The sequence below is a fragment of the Onychomys torridus genome, chromosome 18 (genome assembly GCF_903995425.1).
Source record: "Onychomys torridus chromosome 18, mOncTor1.1, whole genome shotgun sequence".
Classification (NCBI taxonomy): domain Eukaryota; kingdom Metazoa; phylum Chordata; class Mammalia; order Rodentia; family Cricetidae; genus Onychomys; species Onychomys torridus.
In genome coordinates this window covers 38,040,489-38,053,362 of record NC_050460.1, presented here as the reverse complement: position 1 = coordinate 38,053,362, position 12,874 = coordinate 38,040,489, and the positions used below count along the sequence as shown (strand labels likewise).

At 47.3% G+C, this 12,874-nt stretch overlaps 1 protein-coding gene across 1 annotated transcript in view; it reads right to left on the bottom strand.

The window, feature by feature from the left end:
- Positions 1-8,943: 8,943 nt before the first annotated feature.
- Gpr45 (G protein-coupled receptor 45) overlaps positions 8,944-12,874 on the bottom strand; it is a 98,020-nt gene continuing 94,089 nt past the window's right edge. The window contains exon 2 of the mRNA XM_036168306.1: positions 8,944-12,804. Within this exon, the coding sequence (XP_036024199.1) occupies positions 11,432-12,553 (1,122 nt within the window). The 5' untranslated portion in view covers positions 12,554-12,804 and the 3' untranslated portion in view covers positions 8,944-11,431. The remainder of the gene's footprint in view (positions 12,805-12,874) is intronic.

Sequence of the window (12,874 nt, the reverse complement as noted above, 5' to 3'; positions counted from 1 at the left end):
TGTGGCGGGGGTAGTGGGGCAGGGGGCAGGGCAGGGTTTGCACCCACACACATCCAGAAGTCAAAGGACAACTCAAGGGGGGTCAGTTCTTCGTCATCAGATAGGTCCTGGGGACTGGTCTCTGTAGCTGAGTTTTCCTGTGTCCTGTCCAGTCTTCAGCCGCTCAGACCAAAGTAAACACCCAGAGGCTTATATTAATTAAAATTGCCTGGCCATTAGCTCAGGCCTACCACTGACTAGCTCTTACACTTAAACTCAGCCCATTTCTGTTCATCTATATGTTGCCACGTGTTCTGTGGCTTTACTTGTGTGCCATTACATGCTGCTCCCTAGATGGCAGGATGGTGTCTCCTGACTCAGAGTTCCTCTTCCCAGAATTCTCCTTATCTGCTTATCCTGCCTGTACTTCCTATCTGGCTACTGGCCAATCAGCGTTTTATTAAACCAGTGTAAAAAAGCATTATCCCACAGCTGGACTCAGATCATTAGGTTTGGCAGGGATAATTTTCAACCACTGAGCCATTATACCAACCCTGCAGCCACTTTCCCTTTTCATGTTTTTTTTTTTTTTTAATTTTATGTGTATGAGTATTTTGCCTGCTTGTATGTCTGAGCACCACATTCATGCAGTGCCCACAGAGGCCAGAAGAGGCCATTGGGACCCCTGGGACTGGAGTTACAAATGGTTATGAGCTGCCATGTGGTGCTGGAAGTTGAACCTGGGTCCTCTGAAAGAGAGCCCCTATGCTTAACTACTGAGATGTCTCTCCAGCCCCCTGCAGACACTTTTTAAAAAGATTTTTTTAAGATTTATTATTATTTTTATTTTCCTTATATAGGTGTTTGCATGCAGGTATGTCTATGCACCACGTGTATGTGGCACTTGAGAAATCCAGAAGAGGATGCCAAATCTCCTTGGAACCAGAGGTATACACAGTTGTGAGCTGTTGAACCCTGGTCCTCTAGAAGAGCAGTGGATGCTATTAACATCTGAGCCATCTCTCAGCCTCTGCAGCCACTTTTAATTGTACCATCCAGTGGCATGAGTATAGTCACATTGTAATACAACCATTATCATCATCCATCCCCACTTTTTCATGATCCCTGAGATTCTGTGTTCATTGGGGTATAAAAGCTTCCCATCTCCCTTTCCCCAGCCCCAGCAACCACACCCTTCTTCCTGTTCTGACAATGCTAGAGTAGTTCAAAGAAGTCACACCATGCAGTTCTCTACCATGACTACATTCATTTGCCTATTGTAGTGTGCATGTATCACAATTACCTTGCAGTAGTGGTGCACGCCTTTAATCCCAGCACTTGGGAGGCAGAGACAGGTGGATCTTTGTGAGTTCGAGGCCAGCCTGGTCTACAGAGCGAGATCCAGGAAAGGCACAAAGCTACACAGAGAAACCCTGTCTTGAAACCCGCCCCCCCCAAAAGCAAATCTACAGTCCATTTCATGGCTTTAAATAGTGTGCTACAGAGAGAGAGAGAGAGAGAGAGAGAGAGAGAGAGAATGTGTATGTGTGTGTGCAGTCAATTTATATGTATATATATTTAATATTAGAATTTATTAGATTAGAAATCATTAGATTGTATAAGATTTCTGTTTCCTATATCTAGAACATGTAAAAGATAACTTCCTATCAACTCATCTAAATGTCTTCCACCTGTTGTCTGGGGCAAGTGACTAAAACACACCAATAAGCAAAGCTAGTGTGTGGTCTGGTATAGGCCCTTAAGAATGGGTTTAAACTCAGTACAAGATGTTTGTCAACAAGGACTCCCCATCACCCACCTATGATGTGACACTTGCTTATCTACAAAGATCTGTGCAAAGCCTATTCTGAAACAAGAGCCAGACTAATGTCTATAGGGAAGGAGAGCAGGGGCAGGTGACTACAGGTCTCGGTGTACCACAAAACAGGCAGAGGTATGTTTTCACAGTAGGTCTCCTAATGAATGTTATGCTTCCCTTAATTTTCCCCAACCTCTCTCTTTGTATACAACCATCCAGCCTTGTGGGAAGGGAAGATAGCCCATTCTCAGATCCTTGGTCATGTCCCTTCTTGGAGAATTGCTGAAGTTATCATGACTCCCATTTTTACCTTTGAGTGGGTCACCACTACTCCATGATGTTGATTGACGTCTATGGGTGCTGACAGCTTGATGTACTGTCCAAGATGGGGGAGGGGGAGGGGCATTTCTCTGCCTCACTCGTTGGGGGGCAAGGTGACCTTTTGAAGATGTAAATGGTGGGGATGGGATGGGAAGGGCTGGTATTCCATTTCTCCATGGCTATGAGCTGAGGAACAGTATCTGAGGAAGTTAAAGCCAGCCTGTTCCCTTGTTCTGCCGCCATGGGGAGCCTGGAACTGCAGATCCCCTTGCATGTCTGCACACCTGCGTTGCCTTCCCATGTCTTGGGTAATCTCTGCGGAATAGTCTGTAACAAAGATTATCTAATTATAGAGGCCGGGCATGCTGAATGGGAGAGCATCCCGTAAGCTCACCATTATCTCTGCCCTGTCACTGTAATTTCATGCAAGTGAACACAAGAAGCGGGCAGGGCACTGTCTGTCCTGTGTGAGCTTAATTTTCTCATACTGTTGTCATTTTAAAATGTTTTCTGTTTATGTAAACACTGGAAAATGAGCTGCTTCATCCACAATGGACAGAAGAGGTCAGCTGTTCCCAGCCCACTGTGGCCTTGCCAGGGTGCTTATTATATTACTTAGAGGAGAGAGAGAGAGAGAGAGAGAGAGAGAGAGAGAGAGAGAGAGAGAGCGAGCTAATAAAGCTGCTATATGTGTGTGGAGAGGGGGAGGGTGGTTAAGAATTGGCTGATACAAGAAGTCCCATAATAAAAAGATATGGATGCTATGTAAATGACCTATAAAGGTCATGAGCTTCATGGTCCAGTGATTTTGAAAGTATATCTTTCCCAGCTCACAAACTCATTCTAGGGAGTGTTTTTCCATTTCTGTCTCTATTTTTGTTTCTAGGCATGGGTCTCTGGTGTAATTATTTGTCTTGGGAGGCAAAAAAAGAAAAAATATATAAAACCCAACCCAGAAACTCCAGCAGGTGCCCTCTGGGACACAAATCCATGCTTATTACGATGCTTTTGGCTTTCCCGGTCTTCAGAACCACAAGCCTTAATATATCTCTTTCCTTATAAATTGCACAGTCCGAGGTGGGGTTCTAGCACTAGATGACAAGACATGGAGAAGAGAACATGTCAGCTGCAGCCTTGAATGAGGTATGACTGATTTAGAAAGCATGGAGTGCTCCTCTGGGGAATATGGAAGGCAGCCAGGAGCACTTGTGTATGCTTGGCGGGGAGAAATCCAAGAGTCACCACAACGCACCCCCCACACACACACACACCAAAGGTCTGTGCATGGGGAAAAGTGCTTTCTCAATAGTACTTTCTCTAGTAGATCCATCATATCCCAGAGGCAGTCTGGAAGCCTTGAGGGAGAAAAGCTCTGAGTATCAGATAATGTTTCTCACTTATTCTGTTCACCGTTAAAAGCATTTCTTTCTTTTCTTTTTTTTAAGCTTTCCACTTTTCCTTACGCATTTTCTAAAGTGTTCAGTTTGCTTGTCTTTCATGGTGAGCAGTGACCTCTCTTCACGGCGTAATAAAGCATTCAAAGGCTCCCTGATACCACTGCAAAGTCCTGAAATGGAGAACTATGGCAGCAGCATTTCAATGAGGGAGGAAACTGGAAATATATTCCCCCAAGGATCGTGCATAAGGAACAGCAAGCCTTTCCGATAAAAATGCTAAATGAGCTTGGACATTTTTTTTTTCCTTGGGAGTGCTTGGCAAATGGGCAGTGGATGCCAGAGGCAGCAGCAAAGAGGGTAGAGATGGAACATGGAGCTGTAAGGGAAGTGATTTGTTCTTCCTAACTGGGCTGTGGGGATCTGCAGGTGTTTATTTACACATTGAGGGAGGCTGGACTGGAGTATCAGGGAGAAGCGACTTAAGAGACAACCATTTTATTCTGGCTTATGCTTTGAGGGTATAGTCCATCATGGTGATGGGAGTGGCCTTCTGCTGTGGCAGCAGAAGTAGAAGGCTGCTTGGCTACATCTGGGTGGATCAGGACATGGATAGGGCCCAGGAGATTCATGTACTCAGTTAACTCTCCTTTTTCATTAGTCCGGGCCCAGCTCAGAGCAGGGGCCATCCACATTCAGGCAGAGTCCTCCTGCCTCAGCTTAACCTCTCTCAAATCACTTCCACAGACACACCCAAAAGCATGTCTCCCAGGTGACTCTGACTCTGGTCCAGTTAATAGTGAGAATGAACCATGACAACTGCTGTTAGATTTGAGCTCTTCTCATTAAAAATAAAAACAAAACCAACCAGCCAAACAAACAAAAAAGCCTCTTTCTGTTCCTATGAAACTAACACAGGTTGATGAAGCTGTAAAGTGGCCCTCTGATGAAGCTGTCCTCTCTGTCCCCTCTTTGACCCTGTCTTTCTCTGGCACCTCTTCTCTTTCCAGAGTGTCTTGTCCTTAGCCTTCCCAGGATAAAGGGCTGGTTTGGAACATGAGGGCGTCTGGGACCCTCTGCTACAGTAACCTGGGACACTTGCCCAGAATGACCTCCTCCCCATGCATTTGCATTCACACTGCCTGTTATTAGTATAAAATCCAGACACTGAGACACCAGCAAGGGTCCTCAAACCTTTCCTTAAATGTTTAGACTACCATGGCAGTCTGGTCAGCCCACTATGTACTCTGTCTGTAGCAACCAGTCTTTTCCCACAGAGCAGCTAGCTTTGAACTGACCCTTTCCTTCAACATAGCCAGAGTCTTAGAGTTCTGTCAACTAGTTTTGCATTAATTTTTTTTTAAATTTACATTAATGAAGTTCATCCCTATGGGGCTACAAACTTTTACTCTTCCGTCTCCCATTGCGTGTCTGAGAAGTTTACTGTGGCCCGCTTTCTCCTCCTTGCAGCGTAAATGTGTGCAGCTGATGCCACTACACCTAAGACTATATCTTTTGAGGGCTTAGGGTGAAAAGAGAGCTCACCTTCTTCATTTGATGCAATACAGTTATGCTTGTTTTGTGAGAACAAAGGCTCATGTGTGAAATTCGTGTTTTGGACTTTAGAATTCCTATGCGTTCTGGGAGCTCTCATTTATTTTTAAACTGGCTGGCACATTGGCAGATACGCTGAGGAATCCATTGAGTCCCCCCCACCCCCACCCCGCCTTTTCTTCCAGGGGTAGCAAACTATAGTTAGGCATATAGCCTAGCGAGAAAGCACTCCCGTTCTCAGCCTTCTTTGGGACTGCCCATGGAAGACAGGTTATGTGGAGAACACTTATCACACATGCTTCTCCACACCTGCCCTACCCTCATATACTGGAACACAAAATGGTTGCAGCCCTGGCTAGCCCACACTACGAAGACCATAAATAGGAAGAGGCTAATGGGAAACAGCAAAAGGAACAGCCTGCGTGACAACCAGTGTGCCTAGCCGTCTAGTCATTAATGTCTGCTTCCCCAAAGTGCTCTAGTGCTGCCTCTCTTCGCTATCACCAGCCCTATGCGTCACCTAGATTATGGCTCCCATCTCACTCTGCCTCCTCGGTTTCCCCTGTGTGCTGTAGGCTTAGGAACAGCCCTCGGAAGAGCCGAAGTGCACATGCAGCTGTTTTCTCCAGGTGTAGGGATGGCGTTGCACTCATTGTCCATGCCGTTCTTCCCATCAGCCCTGCAGAGTGACTGGTTCATGACCCAGCAGAAATTTACACGGAGTAAACGGGCCCAGCCGAGGTCACATGGCAGACTTTTCCCTTTGAAGTCCATTAACGCTTTGAAATCATCGACCCCGTGAGGGCAAGGACTGTGACGTAACCAATATATGCTGTGGGGGTCTGCCCCTAGTTCTGGCATACAAACTCTGGGATTCTCAGATCAGTCATTTCCTTCAGATACGCCTGGCTGTGGCTAGGGTTTCCAGGTTGCTTCCAAGTGTCGCTGGCCACCAGGAGGGGCAACGCAGTCTGGAGGAAAGGGACTTTTCAACCCCACTCTAAGCCCCGATGAGAGGAGAGTTGCTCACAGATGGCTGGTGGTGTCATTGATCACGGGCCGTGTATGGAAGCCTCCATAGAAACCCAGAGGATGGGTGCAGACGGGCTTCCGGAAACTGCCCGGTGAAGTTTTGTCAGAGGGCAGGCAGGGAGGTACAATGCTCCTCCCTTCAGGCTTCATCCTCCTCATTTCTTCCACCTACCTGTCCATCTGTATGTACCCTTTGCAGTTTCCTCTGTAATAACGAGATAAGTGGGATCAGAATGGTTCCCTGGGTTCTGTGAGCAGCTGCACCAAATTAATCACACCTCGCAGGGCGTTGTGGGAACTTTGGTTTATGGACCATTATGCGCTTCAGCTACATTTTGCGTGGTTACCTGAAATGTGCGGAGAGGGGTTGTCTAGTCTTAGGGACTCAGCCCCCAACCTGTGGAATCTGATGTCACCTCCAGGTAGATAGTACCAAACTGAATCAAGGCAGATGCTTCTCTAATTAGAGAGCCATTTCTGTTTTATTTTAGTTTAGAAAAATTCAGCAGCCTGTTTCTCTAACCATTTTCTACCCTAGCCCATAAAAAGGACAAGCTGATAGGAAGCAGGTGCCCAGCCCATCTGAAACAATTATGGCCTCCAAATCCCAGTGCCTGCCATAGACCAGGCCTTCCTTGGGCTCTATCCTATAAATAATTTCTATTTGTTTATTTTGATGGGGCCGAGGGTGGAAGCTAGAACCTCAAGATTGTTAGACAATCATGCTTCTAACAGCTATACCTCACCCTTTGCTTGCTAGTCACCAGGGCTTTGTGCCTGGGAAGATTCCCTTTATTTCCAAGATAAGAGTCATGGGGTCTGGGTGCTCTCTTACTTACTCAGTGATGTAGGGAGTGAGCAGCCCCCAAGATCCAGACTGTCACTGTCTGGAGTACTTCCTCCACATTACTAAAGTTTCTGTAGGGTGCAAGCCTGAGTGCAGGGTGTCAAGCCCCGTCCCAACTACAGAGGGTGGGGATGGTGGTGCCCACTGCCTGAGCATGGGAGAGCTGAGCAACTAGACTTAATCCTAAACTGTACGCAGTCCTGACCTCAGTCCCAAGAAGGCTGTTCTGTGAGTTGTGCAGGGGGAAAATACACAAAGTGTTGGCAAATAGGAGACACTGACCTGGATTTCCATTGCTCATTTTAATGCTTACAACGTTCTTAGGACTTTGCTGTTTTTTTTTTTAATATTTATTTAATTTTATTGATGTGTGTGAGTTTCTTGCCTTCACATATGTATGTACACTATATGTGTGTCTAATGCCTGCAGAGGCTCAATGGAGGCACAGGAGCCCCTGGAACTGGAAGTTAAGGACCCCTGTCAGTCACCATGTGGATGCTGGGAACCAAAGCTGGGTCCCCTGCAAGAGCAGTAAGTATTCTTACTGGCCAAGCCCTTGCTCCAGCCCTAGAACCTTTGCTTGTATTCTGCTCCCACTGTGGGGACCAAGATTGAAGATGAAAAGATGGGGGCTGGTGAGACAGCTCATGGGGTAAAGGTGCTTGTCCCCAAGCCCGACAACTCCACTTCAATTAGCTGGACCCACATGGTAGAAGAAGGTAACAGGCTCCCACCAGCAGTCCTCTAGCTTCCACACACACGCTGTTCCCCCTCTCTACCACATACACACAAATCAATGCAAAAAGTGAAAAGGGCAATAGTTTTTTGGGATTCGTTATAATTAGAACAATATCCTTGGGTTCTACATGCACGGAGTCAACCACCTAGGGACTGAAAATACTTGAAAAAAAAAAAGTCGTTTGTACTAAATATGTACTGATTTCCCCCTCTCATTCCTTTAAAAAAAAAAAGCATGGTACATTGTGTACCTGTACAGGATGTGCATCATTTGGTTTTAAGTCATCTACAAGTGCCTCAAAAGTATCCAGGAGTGTGTGCGTTGGTTCTTTGAATATCACAGCACTTTACCTAAGAGTCAGGGCATCTCTAAATGTAGGTAACTATAGGGAATTGGTTCCTGGACTCTTTGAGGATATGACTTTGTGTCTCATGTCTGAGGCTCTTCCATGTGGCCCAGGCATCGTCATGGGATGGGGATCAGTTATTCCTATGGCTGAGAGGTTTCATTCTCTTCCCCAGGCATTGACAGAAAAAAAAAAATCATGGATATAGTTGCTCTGATGTCACAGATCCCAGAAATCCCAGGACCTGGCTAAACAGTGGGCCAAAGAGAATGAGAAACAGATGAATGATTCCAAAGCGGAGCAGCAATTGCCCTGTGAGCCTTAGTGAAGGACACTAGGGCTCAGCATTTACTCTCAATCTCAGGAAACGGAAGTTCCTTAAAGTAGGAGTAACTCAGCCTACAATGGAGGTGGCCAAGTGCAGTCAGTGTTAAGCTGCTCGTTCACTCCCCAGAAGCATGATTTAAAAAGCAACAAACAAACAAACAAACAAAAAACAGCAACAGCCTCTGCACTGAGCCACCTGTGGCTCCAATAGTCTCTAGCTGTCAACTCAGCATCCCCTCCACTTCAGTCTTGTCAGCCTTGCTGGTTACTCACAGGCTGTGCACCTTGGGGAGGTCATTATGTCTTTGGCATGGCTACAGTTATAACATGTTTTCTCCAAGTTTTGATGTTGCAACTTCACACCAGTGTGATACTGTTAAGAGATGGGGCCATGGGCAGGCGATTCTGTCATGAGAGCTCCACTCTCCTGAATAGGATTAGCATCTTTATTCTATTTTTTTTAATGTGGAGAACACAGATGATGTCAACCTCTGGCCTTCCTATGCACACCCCCACACACATATGCATACACAAGTGAACACACATGATCATGCACACACACACACACACACACACACACACACACACACACACACCCCACATGAGGACCCTCCCCTTCTGCTTCTACCATGTGACAATATAGCAACAAGGCACCTTCTGTGAGTCAAGAGATTAGTCCTTTCCAGACACTAAATCTGCTGGTTCCTTGATCTTAGACATCCCAGCTTCTGGCACCATAACAGCTGTATTTGCATAGTTTGTGTTCGCAAAGGTATATCCTGAACAGCCTGATAAATAGGTATTGGGCACAGGATTCCAGGCTTATAATAGTAGCTTTGATTTAAAAAAAGCGTTTTGGCAAAAACATGATTTTATACACTGAAAGAGCCATAATACTTTATTTAAAATATATACAAAATTATTACTTTGAAACATATATATTACTATCCAACATATATCATATAACACACATTGATGTAAATTTTGGTACCTTCATTCAGTTTTGTGATTTCTCTTTGCCCAAGGTTCCTGAATAAAAATTCTCTGAAATACCACTGGAGGGGAAGCGCCCACAGGCTTGCCCCTTACAGTAGTCTGGCAATTCTCTTGGGCACCATTGGGCCCTGTGAACTTGACCCATGGAAGCTGAGGCCAACCCTAGCCTTGCTGGGGCCCTGGGAGAGGCATAGGTTTGGTGGCACCAGCCTTGATAAACTACATACCAGCCCCATCTTTTCTCTCTCTTTCCCTCTTGGTTGATGAAAACTGGTCACTCACTGTCTTGACAGACCCTCCCGTGGGCTGAGGTTAATGTAAGTTAGAGTCTTTTGCACACTCGACCTTCCTTCGCTGCTGCCTCCATCACCACTACCACAGGAAGAGGGTAGGAGAGTAGGGAGCTGGCCTCTGAGTACAACTTGGAAAGGAATAGAAAACGAAGCCAACTGGAATGTCTGTGCTCTTGGGCTGAGTTCTCACACTCCTCAGAGAGACCAGACAACTGGTTTGAGGTGCTTTCCAGTCTTTTTTTCTTTCTTGTCACTGTCACTTGCTCAGCACATTTCATCCAATAGGCACTTCCTTGATAGATGCCCATCACATGGATGAATCAATAAATGCAAGGGATCTGGTGATTTCAGGCAGAAAACTGCCAGTTTAGAATCAAGGGGACTTATCTCTTCTCAGCTTTTTGGCTACAATCAAGTGTAGACTCAAGGAGGCTGAAGTCATGTAGATTTGTTTCCTCCTTTGACAAATGGGTAAACTGAGGCTGACAGATGATAAAATGAACAAGATTTACGGACTGGTCCCTGATAGAGTCAGACCTGGAATCCTATTTTCTTAATGTCTCCCTCTCTTCAGGTCTGACTTTGTAAAGAGAGCTCAATGGACCTACTGCTGTGTCCTGAACGTTCAGAACTCACCTTCCTACACCTCAATATGGGCGGCCATGAGCATAATGGCCAAGCCTAGGCTATAAGCAACATGTCTCCTCGAAGGAGCTTCACTCCCAGAATCGGGTCCTGGGCAAGAGGGTTTGACAGCAGCAGTGGGCATGAGTGAGGTAGGAGGAACAGAGATGGATGGGTATAAGCCCAGCTTTGGGGAGGGGGGTGTCTGTTCTGTTCCTGTCAGCAGTTCTGGTGCTGATGTGGATTTGGTGCCTCACAAGGCTCTGGGTTGTCCAGAGGAGATGTGTAAACAAAGCTAAGTCACTGGTTGCTCCTGCTTCTGAGAGCAAGTCACTACAAATACTTGCCCAGTGGACGAGTAACACTATGTTCTTAGCACACTGGAAAGGATAAAAACAAGGTGGCCAACGAATGGACAGGGACAGAGGGATAGAGACTGTCAGGATAGCCAGATGTGTGAGGGGTGGGCACACGCCCAAGGAACCAGGTGGACTTCTCATTTCAGTTAAGTTGTCACAAAATACATTTTGAGCTTTGGGCCACTATCAACCCCCGCCCCCTACACACACACACACACACACACACACACACACACACACACACACACACCTCCTGTCATACTGTGGATCTCAAGAACATCCCAATGTGAGCTCCACTCCTTTCCAGAAAGGATAACTTTTCATGATCGGAAACACACAGTTGAACATTATGGAGACCTCTGTGCCATACCCAGGCCCTGCAGATACGTTGGCATCAGACCCAACAAGGGCACCCAACAATCTGCCACCAGGGGCCTCTCTTGAGTATGTGGCATGGGGGCTGGGATGGACTGTGATGTGCTCTTTTTGACAGACCCTCCTCTTGCCCTGCCCTCAGCCAGCTTCACTTTCTGCTTCCCCTCATCCTCTCTCATTTTCCGGCCAGCTCCTCCAAGCCCCAACTCCCATTAGAACTATATATGTTTTTTTTCTGAGAGAGAAAAAAAAAATCATTATTCGTCTTACAGAAATCGGAAAGTTGAAAGCCACAGATCACCTGGAAACAAATGAGTACCTTTGTGCTTATGTCGTCACTACAAGACGCAGACAACTAAAAGCCAGGGAGCAGGGTCTGAGCAGGGACCCTTTGGAGTGGTCTGTTGGCCTGCTCTGACCCTCTCCCTAGACGGCGGATTGGTTTTCATTGCACACGTAGACGGTGCTCGGCTGGATTTTCCTCTGGATCCGCTCAGGCACTTTAGGGAGGATTTGGAAAGTTTGGGGAAGCAACTCTATGCAGGCCTCGCGGAATTTCTTGATCCTCCAGCAATAGACGATGGGGTTGAAGACAGACTTGAGGTAACTGAGCCACAGGACGCACGTGCTGGTGGTGTAGAAGGAGGCGCTGTAATAGAACCGCCGACTGAACGCAGACAGCAGGCTGTAGACTGAGTGGGGCAGCCAGCACAGCGAAAAGCCCACGAAGAGGATGAGGATGGTGGTGAAGGCCTTGGTTTTGAAGCTCAGGTCCAGGCTGACCTGCTGCTGCTGCCGCCGGAGCCGTCTCAGGCCAGCCCTGGTCAGCTGTCTGAGGTCCAGGCTGTCTGACTGGTTGTGCACGCGGACGGCGTTCTTCCGCACCGTGTTGAGGATACACAGATAGGAGCACAGCATGACGCCGAAGGGCGCGAAGAACACCGCCACCACCAGCATCACCACGTAGGCGCGTTCGGCTGGGAACTCAGTGTAGCCCAGAACGCACTGTGGGGCCCGAGCCGGCACCTCCATGAACGTCCAGCCAGTGAAGGAGGGCGCAGAGATGCAGAAAGACAGCACCCAGGAGGCTGCGATGATCACCTTGGCCCTGCGTGGGTTCAGCTTGTCCTGACGCTGCACGATGATGAGAAAGCGGTCCACGCTAATGATGAGCAGGATGGCCACGCCCTCTAGGACAAAAAACCAATAGAGTGTAGCTGAGAGCCGACAAAAGTGGTCCCCGAAGTGCCAGCGGACAGTGATGAGGGTGATGGCGGTGAAAGGCATGCAGCATAAGGACAGCATGATGTCAGAGAAGGCCAAGGTGGCCAGCAGCAGGTTGATGGCTGAACGCATGGCTGGCCTCTGATACACGATGATGCAGACCACCGTGTTCCCAAGGAATCCTACCACGATCATCAGCAGCATCGTTATTGCCAGCAAGATCCTGAGTGGTGCAGACAGTGGGGTGGCCCCGGGGTCCAAAGCATTGCTCACATTCTGCCGCAGATGTTCGTAAGTCCCGATGGATGTGCTGTTACAGACCATCGTGAAGAGAAACTCGGAACCTGGACAGAAGTGGCTGCAAGGGCACCCTCCAGCGCTTGGGTGGCTTTCATTTTCTGTCTACTGGCTGCATCTTTTCATGTGATGTTGAAGGATCTCTAGGGCCCTTTAATCATGGGGGAGAAATCTTTCTTTGGAGTGGCTAGCTGGGTCTTGTGATTCATCACTCACGTTCTTGTCCTGTCTCTCCAGCAGCAATGTGTTTGCACAGCTCCCTAGTAAGACACTACAGCCTAGAGCAAGAAGGGAGAGAGAGAAGAGTCAGATATTGGAATCCTGGTGGAATGGAGCATGGTCTAAATT